Source organism: Pogoniulus pusillus, chromosome 14 (assembly GCF_015220805.1).
Source record: "Pogoniulus pusillus isolate bPogPus1 chromosome 14, bPogPus1.pri, whole genome shotgun sequence".
Lineage (NCBI taxonomy): Eukaryota > Metazoa > Chordata > Aves > Piciformes > Lybiidae > Pogoniulus > Pogoniulus pusillus.
The window spans coordinates 27906103-27920856 of NC_087277.1; the positions used below are offsets into that span (position 1 = coordinate 27906103).

At 48.4% G+C, this 14754-nt stretch overlaps 1 protein-coding gene across 3 annotated transcripts; it reads left to right on the forward strand.

Annotated features, from left to right (window-relative positions):
• The first annotated feature begins 5807 nt into the window (after nucleotides 1-5807).
• PDP1 (pyruvate dehydrogenase phosphatase catalytic subunit 1) lies at nucleotides 5808-13658 on the forward strand. Of its 3 annotated transcripts, XM_064154697.1 has the most exons (3): nucleotides 5916-6004; nucleotides 6518-6552; nucleotides 9736-13658. In XM_064154697.1, the coding sequence occupies exons 2-3, from the start codon at nucleotides 6522-6524 to the stop codon at nucleotides 11385-11387; spliced, it is 1683 nt and encodes a 560-aa protein (XP_064010767.1). In that variant the 5' UTR covers nucleotides 5916-6004; nucleotides 6518-6521; the 3' UTR covers nucleotides 11388-13658. The 3 variants fall into 3 exon arrangements, with proteins under 3 accessions (XP_064010765.1, XP_064010767.1, XP_064010766.1); XM_064154695.1 differs by lacking the exon at nucleotides 6518-6552 and having other exon boundaries at nucleotides 5808-6004; XM_064154696.1 differs by lacking the exon at nucleotides 5916-6004 and having other exon boundaries at nucleotides 6073-6552.
• Nucleotides 13659-14754: the final 1096 nt, after the last annotated feature.

Consider the following 14754-nt stretch of genomic DNA (forward strand, 5'->3'; position numbering starts at 1 on the left):
CAGATCATCAAGTCCAACCCTTTACCACAGAGCTCAAGGCCAGACCATGGCACCAAGTGCCACGTCCAGTCCTGCCTTGAACAGCTCCAGGGACGGCGACTCCACCACCTCCCCGGGCAGCCCATTCCAGTGTCCAATGACTCTCTCAGGGAAGAACTTTCTCCTCACCTCCAGCCTAAATTTCCCCTGGCACAGCCTGAGGCTGTGTCCTCTTGTTCTGGTGCTGGCCACCTGAGAGAAGAGAGCAACCTCCTCCTGGCCACAATCCCCCCTCAGGTAGCTGTAGACAGCAATAAGGTCACCCCTGAGCCTCCTCTTCTCCAGGCTAACCAATCCCAGCTCCCTCAGCCTCTCCTCGTAGGGCTGTGCTCAAGGCCTCTCCCCAGCCTCGTTGCCCTTCTCTGGACACGCTCAAGCATCTCAATGTCCCTCCTAAACTGGGGGGCCCAGAACTGAACACAGCACTCAAGGTGTGGTCTAACCAGTGCAGAGTACAGGGGCAGGATGACCTCCCTGCTCCTGCTGGCCACACCATTCCTGATGCAGGCCAGGATGCCACTGGCTCTCTTGGCCACCTGGGCACACTGCTGGCTCATGTTCAGGTGGGTATCAATCAGCACCCCCAGATCCCTCTCTGTCTGGCTGCTCTCCAGCCACTCCAACCCCAGCCTGTATCTCTGCATGTAGAGCAGCAGACTTGCAGTGCTGTCGCTGCTTCTGCAGTGCTTGCAGGAGAGGAGAGCTGACAGATGTGTCTTGCCCTTTCTTCCAATTTCTTCCCTACAAGGCATGCTTTTCTCCCTTGTTTTCCCCTTTGTTAGGCTTTTCTTGCTGCTTTCAGAACTTGTATGGCTCTTGTCTGTTATTTTTTCCCACTCCAGGTTGGCATGGCAGCATGCCAGGTAGAAATGCAGACAGGCTTCAGGAAGGGACTGCCCATTCCAGCAGGCACAGGAGCAAAATGGCTTTTTGGAAACACTGTGTGCATAAAAATGTGAAGCACTCAGGGGATATACAGCCAGCTAAAGGACTACCCTGCATTCCTGAGCTGGTTTTCAGGGACACTGAACCAATAAAATATTGATGCATTAGGCACAGGAGCTTACTTAAACTAATGAACACTTGAATCAAAATGAAAATGGATTTTGGTGATCTGCGATGGGAGTTCCTCTGGAAGCCTGCGCAGAAAGCTTCGGGGTAAGCGCTGCAGCACTTGAGCTGCGGTGCTAATGCACAGCTGCCTGCGGCTCTGCAATGCAGAATTAGCACCGTCGGCAGCAGCACGGCAGACACAAGCGATGCCTTTTGTTACAGGTAGATGACAGCGCTTTCATCCCGGGAAATGGAGAGACTTCAGCTTGCTGGAGGCAGTTACAAGGAGCTGCCTTTGCATCAAGCCTTGGGGCAAAAGGTTGGACAGGGAACAAGGTGCTTTTGTTCATTAAAATCGGTTTTGTTCTTTAGGCTTAGCAAAACTGCACTGCTGGCAGCGGCAAGATGAAGGAAAGGAAAAATCCGAATTTCCAGTCTGAATGCAACATCCAAATTCTGGCACACCAACAAACTCAGCTGCAGGAGCAAAACGTCAGCCGAGTTCTAGGATTTGGGTTTTCACGTGTGGCACTTAAATGGGGCTCCTAAAGCCAAAATCTCTTCTCACTGGATTCAAATTCAAATTCTGTACTTTGTTCAGAGAACCACAAAATGGTTTGGGTTGGAAAGAACTTTAGAACGTCTAGTTCCAACCCCCCCCTGGGCAGAGACACCAAAGAGATATGAGGTATCAACAGCCTACTGTTAAACATGGAGCCACAGCTTCCAGTACCAGCTCTAAAAGTAGCTCCTCTTCTGGCCTTAAATCAGGAAGAGGTTAATCAAATAAAGCAACTAACCATCCAATTTCTCAGCACGTCATGGGGAGCTGAACCAGCTATGAACTATGGGCAGCAGATCAAGGGAGAAGCATAGAATCATACTCCTCCCCCTCTAGTCTGCCCTGGGGAGACCTCATCTTGAATACTGTGATCAGTTTTGGGCTCCCCAGTTGAAGAGGGACAGGGATCTGCTGGAGAGGGTCCAGTGGAGGGCTAGGAGGATGATGAGGGGACTGGAGGGCATGGCTTGTGAGGAGAGGCTGAGGGACCTGGGGCTGTTTAGTCTGGAAAAGAGAAGACTGAGAGGGCATCTGATAAATGTTTATAAGTATCTGAGGGCTGCCAGGAGGGGGGGACAGGATCTGCTCACTGCTCCCTGGGATAGGACAAGGAGCAATGGGTGTAAGTTGCAGCAAAAGAGGTTCTGCCTCAACACAAGGGAGAACTTCTTGACTGTAAGGGTCACAGAGCACTGGAACAGGCTCCCCAGAGAGGCTGTGGAGCCTCCTTCCCTGAAGCCTTTCAAGGCCTGTCTGGATGTGTTCCTCTGTGATCTGTGTCAGATAGGATTGTCCTGCTCTGGCAGGGGGGTTGGACTGGATGATCTCCTTGGGTCCCTTCCAACCCCTGACATCCTGTGAGCCTGTGAACTAATGGTCACTGGATATTCTGAAGACTCGGAGTGCTAAATGCTAATTATTTGGTGGCTGGGGGGGGGGGGGGGGTAGGAACAGTTTGTTTGGGGTTTGAGGTTTTTCTGGGTTTTCTCCATAGGCAATTCTATCAGCAACATTCCATATACAAGCAAATCATCAATCCACTTTATGAACCTTCTACTTCCAATCACAAACAGGTGATCCGTGGTGACATCATCCCAATCCATTTCTGTGTATCTGCCAATCTATTTCTAACCACCTGTTACTCTCAGAGAGGAATGTAAATTATTCACCTTCCATCCCATTTAACAAAGTCTTTCATGTACAATGGTGTCTGTCAGATGCTATTCCTTTTTCTTTCCTTTTTCCTTTTATTTTCTTCTAAAGGAAGCCTCAAAGAGAAAATGACATCATTTTCTGGATACACAAATGCATGCCACAAAAATCACCCTCACCCCCACACCACCAATAAATGAACATTCTAATACTTTCTGTTTTCAAGTACTGGTGTGGAAGACTTGCATTTTCAGGTGGAGGATTACAGGGCAGTACTTTCCACTCTCTTCTATCCCAAGCAGACCTCTTGAGTCTTCCCAGCACTAAGTGCAGATTTTCCTTCACTGCTTTCAACATACAGCTATAAACACAACAAAAGGCTATAAAGATGCAAATCTGGTAAAAATCTGTGTTTTGTTACATTTTCTTCAACATCTTTGTGGGTGCCATGGGCAGTGGCACTGAGTGCACCCTCTGAGTTTGCTGAGCACACCAAGCTGTGTGGTGCAGCAGCCAGGCTGGAGGGCAGGGATCCATCCAGAGGGACCTGGGCAGGCTGGAGAGGGGGGCACAAGCCAACCTCATCAGGTTCAACAGGACCAAGTGCAAGGTCCTGCATCTGAGTCGAGGGAATGCCAAGCACCAATCCAGGCTGGGCAGTGAGTGGCTGGAGAGTAGCCCTGAAGAGAGTGACTTAGGAGTGCCGCGGGACCAGAAGCTCAACATGAGCCAGCAGTGTGCACCTGCAGCCCAGAGGGACAACTCGAGCCTGGGCTGCATCAGGAGAAGTGTGGCCAGCAGGGTGAGGGAGGTGATTCTCCTCCTCTACTCTGCTCTGGGGAGACCCCACCTGGAGTACTGCATCTAGTTCTGGAACCCCCATTACAGGAGGGATGTGGAGATGCTGGAGTGTGTCCAGAGAAGGGCCACGAGGATGCTCAGAGGGCTGCAGCAGCTCTGCTCTGAGGACAGATTGAAAGAGTTGGGGCTGTTCAGTTTGGAGGAGGCTCCCAGGTGACCTTCTTGTGGTCTTCCAGGATCTGAAGAGGGCCTAAAAAACAGCTGCAGAGGGACTTTTCAGGATATCATGGAGTGACAGGACTGGGGGGAATGGAGCAAAGCTGGAGATGGGTAGGTTCAGGCTGAACATGAGGAGGAAGTTTTTCGTCATGAGAGTGGTGAGAGGCTGGAATGGGTTGCCCAGAGAGGTGATTGAGGCCCCATGGCTGGAGGTGTTTAAAGCCAGGCTGGATGAGGCTGTGGCCAGGCTGATCTAGGGTAGGGTGTCCGTGGGCATGGCAGGGAGGTTTGAACTAGGTAATCCTTGTGGTCCCTTCCAACCCTGACTGATTCTATGACTCTAAGACGTCACAGGGTAGCCAAATATCTGCTGCCAACACCACACAGTCAAGTGGGCATCCCGGCCACTCTGAAAATAGAAAGGCATGAGAGCACATGCACCTATAAACAGAGATGATCAAGGAAATCCAAACACTGTTGAATTTATGGACTACTCTCCATATTAAAAAATTTACACGAAGCTGGATCAAAGTTATCTCAAAAGCCTATGCAAAACCCAGCATTGCCCTAGAGCTGTGGAACAGGATGGTATGTAAGAAAGGAGAAAGGATAGAAGAGGCTGCTGCTCCTGCCACACCAGCAGGGAGAACAGGTGCTGCTTTCTTGGGGTAGTTCCTTCTCGGTAGTCTCTGTCCTGAAACCATTCCTGGCAGAAGCAGCAAACGTGGCTTACTCAGAAACACAGCCCAGAGAGGTCCCTCCCAGAGAGGCTGTTTGCACTCTGTGGCAGCCTGCTTTGCCTGGAGGGATCCGAGTGACGATGCAACACCGGGAAGCAAACAAAACAGACACAACACACCAAAAAATAACCACCCTAATGCTGCGGTACAGGCTTCAGAGGGCTCCCGAAGAGTTAATGTGCTTTGCGATTGCTAAAGGCACTCCATGGGTATTTAAAGGGAACCCTCCCCACTATTTCCCACGCTTTAGAAAAACGAAGTCAATAAAAGGCTCTGCTGGAGGCATATCTTTTCAGTCTCCTTAACAGGCAGGAGTTAAATGACTCTGGCTCCTGATCAAAGGCCCAGGAGGCGCAGGTTGCGGTGCCAGTGACTTCTGTAGCAAGGCCACACTCGCAGGACGAGTCACGGCGGCTTTCCTTTCAGTCCCCTGACGACGTGCCAGGTGTCAGCAGGAGGCTGTGGACAGCGCTTGTTTTCACCTGCGAATCACCGATGACATCCACGTAGCGCTCCGGCATCACAGTCCTCACCTCTGCCCTCAGCCCTCGGGAGGACGGCTGGGTAGGCGCCCCGAGATCACCGTCACAACGCAGCCCATGCCGCCGCTTGCCCTCCACCAGGAGAGCGGCGGGGCCCGTACGCCCCACCACGCTCCCCTCAGCCCGCTCCTGTAGCAACGCGGCGGAGAGCGGACTGAGGGGCGCCAGCGACCTCAGTCCGCGCAGAGAGGGCAGCAACAGCGCAGCGGCAGGGCAGCGGCGGGGCAGCGGCAGAGGCAGCGGCAGGACAGAGGCAGGGCAGAGGCGGGGCAGCGCCAGGGCAGGGCAGGGCAGGGGCAGGGACAGCGGCAGGGTAGGGCAGGGGCAGCGGCAGCGGCAGGGACAGAGGCAGGGGCAGCGGCAGGGACAGCGGCAGCGGCAGAGACAGAGGCAGGGGCAGCGGCAGGGACAGCGGCAGGGTAGAGCAGGGGCAGAGGCAGGGGCAGCGGCAGGGGCAGGGCAGCGGCAGGGGCAGCGGCAGGGGCAGCAGCAGCGGCAGCGGCAGGGGCAGAGGCAGGGGCAGCGGCAGGGGCACGGTCAGCGGCAGGGCAGGGGCTGGCCGCAGCGCGCCCCACACGCACACGCACACGCCCCCGCCGCGTTCGCGCCTTCCCGCCCTTGCGCAATGCGCGCGCACGCAACGCCCCCACCCTGCCCCCTCCGCACTCCCCCAGCGGCCGCCGAACCTCCGCGTCACGTGCCCTCCTTGCCCTCCTCAGCAGCCAATGGGAGGAGCGCCCCGGCCCGCGGGGCCTTTATAAGGCGCCGCGCAGCGCGGCGGATGCGGGTGAGAGGTTGTTGCGGCGGCAGCTGGGGCGTCCTGGGCCGCTCGGTCCGTGGAGCCGCTTCCCTGTTCCGCCCGGGGGACCGGGCTGAGCCGTCCGGGAAGGGGCCAGGTCTGTGCCCGCGCGGCCCGCGGCGGAGGGAGGAAAGAAAGAAAGAAAGAAGGGGTCGTGCTGGAGGTGGGCGGGTGGCTGGGAGGGGCGGCCATGTCGGGGCCGCCAGGCGCCTGAGGGGGTAGCGGTCTCCGCCGTGGCGACGCCCAGCGCCGGCGGGTGGGCGCGGCGAGTGGGAGCGGTGACTCGCAGCGGTGACTCGCCTCTGCCGGAAAGAAGAACGGGGCCAGCGTGGGGCTCGGTGCCCAGCGGAGCGGCGGGTGTGGGCGCTGGTCGCCGAGCGCTGCGGGCTGCTCCAGGCGCTCCGCTGCGGGGCTGGCTCGCCTCCATCTCTGGGCGGGTGGACGCGACTCCGGTCGCTCACAGTCAGGCAGCCTGTGTGCGTGTCTCCTTCTCTGTCGTCCTTCTCCGTGTCGAAGCTCTTCGTCTTCTCTAACAAACTCTCTGCCTTGCTTCTTCCCCGCCCCCCCGGGCTTCTGCTTTGTGGATGTTGGCGGCTTCTTGTTGTGACAGGAGAATGTGTGTGTGCCCTGGGCCCAGGCGGATCGGTATGTATCTCACACCGGTACGCGCCGGGCTCGGGGGTCGGGCGGGTCCCGGGGGGAGGGATTGTGAGGCGGGGATGTGTCCGAGGGCTGAGGCCTGTCCTGGGGGAAAAATTAACGGTTCTGCTTGTACTGCATGTGTCTTGTTCCTCCTCTTCCTCCTCGTCCTCTCCAGCAGGCTGATTGCAATGCTGAGGTCTGGCAGGTGTGTGAAAGAGACCTGGGTGCGTGGTTTGATCCTATGCCACTTGGCAGGTGTTTTGGAGGACCCTGCCTGTGCAGCATCTCTTTGCCTTAGTAAGCTGATATTAAAGGGAAACATTTTTCCTCTTCTATGAGTGTAGTGCTACAAACCCCATACATTCACCATATGGCTCATTATTGACAATGCTACATTTGTAGACTGAAGTGTCATTTTTACCCAGTTTTGGCCTTGGAGGTGTATTTGAAATTGGCTTGAATCTAATCCCTTGACAACTCTTGGTTGGGTTTTGAAATTTATGCTTAATCTTTTTGTTCACTGCTGTCTCTTGATCAGCAATAATGAACTGTAATTACGGACTGCTTGAGTGTCAGATTATATTTGGGGCATCTATGTTAGTGGGGATAAATGGGGGAGACTTAAGATAATCTCAATTCAAGTTGGCAAACTTGGAATTTCTCATTTACTTAAATCAATCAGGATTAAGTCTGGTATGTGAAGCAGATTGGTGCCTTAGGCTGACATGGATCTACTGTAAAGGGATGCAGGCCATGGAAAATTTGAGGCTGGCTTCTACTTCCTGTTGTCTTTCATGTAATATCTGATAAACTAAAGATTAGAAAGTGACAAAATACTTGCTGATGGCACTGCAGAGCCTCTGTAACAACAGTGCATTTGTTATTTTTGCCTCCTCATGGACTACGAGCAAAATTGTCAGAACACTTGTGGCACCGTATGTGGGTCAGCACTGAGAACAGATGCTCAGCAGTTAGGAGAACTTGATTCAGTTGGAGTCTAACACCAAATCTGAGGTGCTGTAGGCTTAGGCATATTCTGTAGAACAGTATAATTCTGTGAGCAGAATTGTTGCTTTTAAATGTGCAAAGAAATTAACTGTTAACAACAGTCAAGCTGTCTTACAATTAAAGGACAGTGAATAGAATTGAAAATCTCTGGTTTGAGTTGCTGTTTACTTCTATTGTGCTGCGTGCAGGTGAAACCTGGGCTGGAGAAGCAGACTGTGGGAAGCAAATGGCTAACATAAATTTAGTATGCATCTGGAAATTCAAACAAATGCACTGCTGCTGAGTGTCTGGACAGCTGGCTGTGGTCCACAGGACTCCAGCTAGAGCTGTTCCTTGCAGCTGAACAATAGAAAGCTGCCCTGTTCAGTCTTCATAGCAGTTGGTGGGAGCAGTGAACAGGAATTCTTGCCAGCGTAAGTCAAAGCTGGTAGTCACTTACTTGTACTAGGAAGCCAGGAGAGTGATACAAACATGAGTTTTGCTTTGCTTTCAGTGTGTGGTGTCTTGCAACAGAAACAGGCTTCATTCCCAGTTACTTAAGGAGAACAAGCAGGCCTGGAGGGGAGACACCGACTTGTTTTCTTCTCTTCCAACACAGAGTGGAGGGAAGCTTTGTGTATTTCCAGACACTTCTCAGCTAGCCCAGTTGATCAGAACCCCATGTTAGGAGCTATGGAAAGCTTACAGAATAGGCTGATTGCAGAATGCAGTTCTTTCTATGCTGCATGAGCCTTTAGATTGACTATTTGGGCTTATTGTATATTTTATAGGGGTTGTGTCTCATCTGAAATAATGATGTACCTGCTTGCCTTAAAAATGGTAATAATGTAGTGACTGAAGCACCTTGCATAGCAGTATCCAGTTTGCCAGTAGAACAATTCAGTTTGAGGTACAGCAGTGCTGCTAGACTAGAGGTATAGACTGCAGTAAGCCTTGTGCAAGGTAATTTGTAATGATCTTTTCTGAGAGGCTTTTGTGATGAAACTTGACCATAAAAATCGACAGGAACACAGAATTCCCCTTAACAGGGTGTACCTCACAGAAGGCACAGTTCAACTTCTTTTCCATTACTGAATTGTTTTCTCAAGTTTGACACTGTAAAAGGCTTCCTGATACTGAGGCACTGAGACTAGTTCTGTGACTGGGTATGTAAATGGGGACAAGGAAGAGAATGTTAGATTAATCTTTCATCAGGAGTGAAAAACTTCCAGGAGAGTTTTTAGATGTGGCAAAAAGTAGCAGAATGCTCTTCTCTTACAAAAGTTACATTTATTTCATAGAATCAACCAGATTGGAAGAGACCTCCAAGCTCATCCAGTCCAACCTAGCGCCCAGCCCTATCCAGTCAACGAGACCATATCACTAAGTGCCTCATCCAGTCTTTTCTTGACTGATTTCAACACTGAATTAGCCCTAGACTGTGCAGAGCTTTAGAAGTGAGACAAGCAAACACTATTTATAATCCTAGAATTTAATGGGGTAAATCAGTTGCTAGTAAGAGAGATTCATCTGCTTTCCACCTCTTGTATTTTTATCTGTTAAGCTAGAGAAAATGCTGCCTAGACTGCTGGGGCTGTTCTGTGTGTGTACACCATGGTGTCATGTAAGATTCAAGGTTTACATGTGAAAGGGAGGAGAAGAAACAATCTGCTGCTGACTCGTGATCTGCTTTCTGTGCCCTATTGCTTGGCTTTACCATCTAAACCATCTTCACTTTAAATCCAGTCGTGTGTTGTCTCAGAGCTGTTTCCTGAACCTTACTGAGATGTTTTATCTCTTCACCCTTAGACAGTTTTCCCCCTTCTGTGCCACATCTGGCCCTGTCAGCTGGGAAATGAGGACAAAACTCCATAAAAGACTTGTAGAAGAATGCTCCATGCTAACAGTATTCTTGTGTTGGAAGCTGTTGTGTCTGAATGATGTTTCACTTTGCCTGCTGTTCAACTGAGTAGAAGGACTATTTTATCTATGCTAAACTTGAGTATGGTGTAGCTTTTTTGTTATAGCCTAGCATAGTGTCCATAAGCAATTACCTCTTAATGCCTTTTTCTCAACACCTGTGAAGTTTTGAGCTATAATAAGCAACTGTTTTAAGGGGCTGTAAATGTCTTAACACAGAGTTCTGGGGAGAAATCTGTTTGCTGTCACCCCAAACATGGCTGTTCTTTTGTCTTTCAGCAATTCCAGTCCGAAGCTCCAGGGTGCCATTGTTGTCTGATGCCATGCCAGCACCAGCTCATCTGTACCCACTGATTCGTAACTGTGAGATTAGCAGACTATGCAGCACTGTGTGCTACTGCCACCACAGACACCTCTGCTGTTTGTCATCTCACTTTGCTCACAGTCACTTCAGATACGCTCCTCAGAAGAAGTTTGCGGCACTTTGTAGGCCAAAGGAGGACTTCAGTTACTTTTTTCACGCGAGAGATTATGCTTCGTCGCCACAGAGGTTTTACCTCACTCCTCCCCAGGTCAACAGCATTCTGAAAGCAAATGAGTACAGCTTCAAAGTCCCAGAATTTGATGGTAAAAATGTGAGCTCTGTCCTCGGCTTTGATAGCAACCAGTTACCTGCTAATGCTCCCATAGAAGACCGGAGGAGTGCTGCCACTTGCTTGCAGACCAGAGGAATGCTTCTGGGTGTGTTTGATGGCCATGCAGGTTGTGCTTGTGCTCAAGCTGTCAGCGAGAGACTCTTCTACTACATTGCTGTCTCTTTGTTACCTCACGAGACTTTACTTGAAATAGAAAATGCTGTGGAAAGTGGCAGGGCTCTGTTGCCTATTTTGCAATGGCACAAGCATCCTAATGATTATTTTAGCAAAGAAGCTTCCAAGCTTTATTTCAATAGTCTAAGAACTTACTGGCAGGAGCTAATTGATCTCAACAGTGGAGAGACTACTGATGTGAAAGAAGCTTTAATTAATGCTTTTAAGAGGCTTGATAATGATATTTCTTTGGAGGCTCAAGTAGGAGATCCAAATTCTTTTCTCAACTACTTGGTACTGAGAGTGGCATTTTCTGGGGCAACTGCCTGTGTGGCCCATGTGGATGGTGTTGACTTGCACATAGCAAACACAGGTGACAGTAGGGCGATGCTTGGGGTTCAGGAAGAGGATGGATCTTGGTCTGCGCTTAACCTGTCCTATGACCACAATGCACAAAACGAACATGAAGTGGAACGTGTGAAAATGGAGCATCCAAAGTCTGAAGAGAAGAGTCTTGTGAAACAAGATCGTCTCTTAGGTCTCCTGATGCCTTTCAGAGCTTTTGGTGATGTGAAGTTTAAGTGGAGTATTGAACTTCAGAAAAGGGTGGTAGAATCGGGCCCAGATCAGCTGAATGACAATGAGTATACAAAGTTTATTCCTCCAAACTATCACACTCCTCCTTACCTTACAGCTGAGCCAGAAGTCATATATCACAGACTGCGACCGCAGGATAAGTTCCTGGTTTTGGCCACAGATGGGCTGTGGGAGACCATGCACAGGCAAGACGTGGCTAGAATTGTGGGGGAGTACCTCACTGGTGTTCACCATCAGCAGCCAATAGCTGTGGGTGGCTATAAGGTAACTTTGGGACAGATGCATGGTCTCTTAGCAGAAAGGAGGGCGAGAATCTCCTCGGTGTTTGAAGATCAGAACGCAGCAACTCACCTGATCCGCCACGCGGTGGGTAACAACGAGTTTGGCACTGTGGATCACGAGCGACTGTCCAAGATGCTTAGTCTTCCAGAGGAGCTGGCTCGCATGTATAGGGATGACATGACCATTATTGTCGTGCAGTTCAACTCCCATGTCATAGGTGCATGTCAAAACGAGGAACTGTGAATTTCATCTAAGGGAACTAGTTACCAAAGCTGTAACAATGGCCAGTATGAGCAGCAAGTAAAAAAAACACCTACCCACCAATCAACCCCCCCAAAACCCTCAGCAAACAAATTGGCCTCTTGCTAGATTCAGCATATCTATTGTTCCTGCTTTCCCCCAGAGCTCTAAATGCACAGGAAGTGCTATTGGCCTAACACAAAGTTGAGGAGGATGTCACAGCTTGGCAAAAGAGGTTTCTGTAGTAACTTTGCACTATTGATTTTTATGAATGCTGCTAGAACAATGTTTTGAATTTGGCGAAATGGGATGAGGGAGGGAAGGAGGATGAAGAACTTAACTGTTGAAGATCTGGCTGTTGAAGAAACAGCCTGGTTATAAATATCTGTAAATACCTACTCAGTATCTTTAAAAGGATGAGTAAAAAAGGAGCATTGTTGAATTCTTACAGGGCTAATTCTTGCAAAGTAAATTTGGTTATTTGTGACTATTGTTTCTTCTAAGCAGAAGGTCACTTTGTGTCTTCAGTGTAACAAAGTTGTCTGACTTTTTCATATCAATAATGTCATTCACTTCAGGATATTTGTCTTAAGTGTTGACTTTCAATGCAGGTCTAAGCCATAATCAATACCTGGGATTCTGTTACAGCCTAATCATATCTTATGCATGGAAACTTCTTGTGTATTAATAACTTATTGGCTGTGGATTACTGCACAATTTGTAGGGCAATAATGCGTAACAACATCCATTAAGACACCACATAACTTGGTAGAGAACTTCAGTTTGCTGTAGGAAGAAACTTTCACACTTCCCATGAAGTCAGTGGTGTTGGTCAAGACTGTTGGCTCTCCTAAAAGTCATGTCCTTCATGGACTTCACCCCTGTTTGCTGTTATCTGGGATATAAATTTTCACCTGGGAAGAAGTCATTGCTAAACCCACTTGGTGATTTGTACTCATTCACTTTGGCTGTTTCAAATGGTCACACATTGGATGTCTTGCACTTGAACTCCTAAATTGAGTTTAAAAACTAGAAGTTAAATAGAGCTTGTAAATAGTCTTTCAGTTGGGAAACTATTTGGCATGTGTGTATATGTTTAATAGCTTTTTCTAGCAGCTTCTTTACTAGCAGCTCTATTTCTGGACAGCTGGCATATGCATGTTCTTACAGTCCAGAATGCTGTCACAGAGCAATCTCTGGTGTCTCTGGGTTGTAATGGTTGGGTCTGAACTTAAAAGATTGTTTAACTTGTGTGTCTAAAGTTGTTTGGCTTGTAACCTTAAAAACTAGGGGCTGACAACTAATTTATCTGATGTCATTGCATCTATTTTAGGTATGTTGCATTGTATACAGGTTTATTTTAACCTGCCCTTGGGTTAAAAACTCAAGTGCTGACTGAAATACCAGCCATTGACTGCTGAACACGTGTAAAATGATTCCCGTGTTCTGGAGAGCAAGGATAGGTCAGCTTTTTCACTTCAAGGTGTTTCATTTAAAACATCACCCTAGCCTTCATCATAGCTAATTAAATTACACTTTAAAAACAAAGCTTATTTTGGTTAAGTGAGTACTGTGATATTCTCTACTGAATACAGATTTTGCCAGTTAATGCTACTGTTGCACAGGGTACACTTAACTTGAACAATGAACCTGTGCTGTAGTAAACATTGGCTCCTCAAACTTAGATGTTATGTGTATTTTGTGGCCTGCAGCTTTATGTCTGTCTCTCTATCCAGCCTTAAATACCAGGATCTGTGTTGCTATAAGGTTAATGATACCTAAGTTCACATTGCACATATCTTCAACCTTTCTTTGTTTGAAGGGATAAAGGGGAACTCTGAAATGCTTAAACAAGTACTGGCTGTTGACATTTGCTTCTGTATTTTTGGTGTCTGTCACTGTCTAGGTTAGTAGACTTTATGTTCTGTCATTTAAATGCAGTATGTACCTAAGATGTTGCAGTATTTAACTATCTTCCTTTTTTTTTACTGTTAAAGCTCTGTTACATGTATTGATGTATTTAACCTACGATTATTGCTATGGATTTGGTACAAGAAATGAACATTGGTCCCATGGATACAACATCTCTTGAGGAAAAGCTGCTTTTTTTGTAGTCAAGGTGCATATGTATGGAGTCAGACAAAACAGTATTTATGTATTGCTTGGAGACCTGCTCAGTATGTATGCAGTGAACAGAAGCAGCCTAACTGCCTGCTCAACAGGTGATCTGAACAAATACCTTTTAACAGATTCCAATAAAACAATTATGCAGAAGTCCATGTGTGTTGGATTGATGTGGGATGTGGTAGCTCTTGGAACTTGCTCTTGAAAGACAAGTAGTTGATATGTTCTGTTGTGTATTCCTTGTTACAAATTTAGAGCCCATGTCCAAACTGAAAGTGTAAATGGAAGCAACTGGACTTGCAGAACACTCGGTTGCCTCTGTGCGGCTTGAACAGCAGCATCAGGCATGTTGCTGCCACCTGGCAGCAAACCTCAGATCTTCATCTCAATGTCACTTGTGTCTCGGGTCTTATCTCCTGATTGCTTTCAGGAGCAGTGCTGCAGATGGAGCATAGCTTGAAGTCGTTAACTTGTGGACTGTACCCTGTTGTGAACAGGTTAAACCCTGAGAACAGGGTAACCTGTCTGCACATCAATATCTTCAATTGCTTATGCAAGTGGCATAAGAATGCACTGGTGGTAAACTAAAGAGAAACAGCTTTTCTGCCCCACTCAGGGGACATGCTCTGTTGTCTACCAAGCTTGTTACTGTGCACAAAGTACTGCTGCTGTGTATTTGAGGAGGATGCTGTGCTTTTCCAAGTAAGGGCTTCACCATTGCAAATATGGCCCAACCTAGAAGGATGTCTAAATCTTGACAGCACAAAATAAGATTTAAATCTCAATTCTTTAAAACTGTTGTTGATGGATGTATCAGCAACACTGTTTGGTATGAGGCAGCAATCCTTTGGTCTGTGCTTCCAACTGAGGCTCTGTTAACTATTGCCGTGTTGAAAATGCTATGTGTGTTCCATTTACTTCTGGCAGTATTTTACACTGCTTGTGATAACTTTTGTAGTCTCCATTTGCCTTTTGTGTGCATAATGAGTACAGAAAGGAACAAATACATTTTTCCCCCCTGCATTTATTCCCTCATGGCAGGGCAGAGCTCTGTGTGTAGCAGCCTCTACAACTGCCGTGCAGCAAAGAGCATAGTCTCGTTTTGAAATGTTTGTAGTTAGGCTCTCAAACTCAGGTCCCTGTACTTAGAACAGTTCTGCAGTGAGAGGTTGCCTGGAAACTGCTTCTGTGAAGTGCTCTGCAGAATGGCTTGGCTGCTCTGCCCTTCCTCAGTAGGGAGGCATGT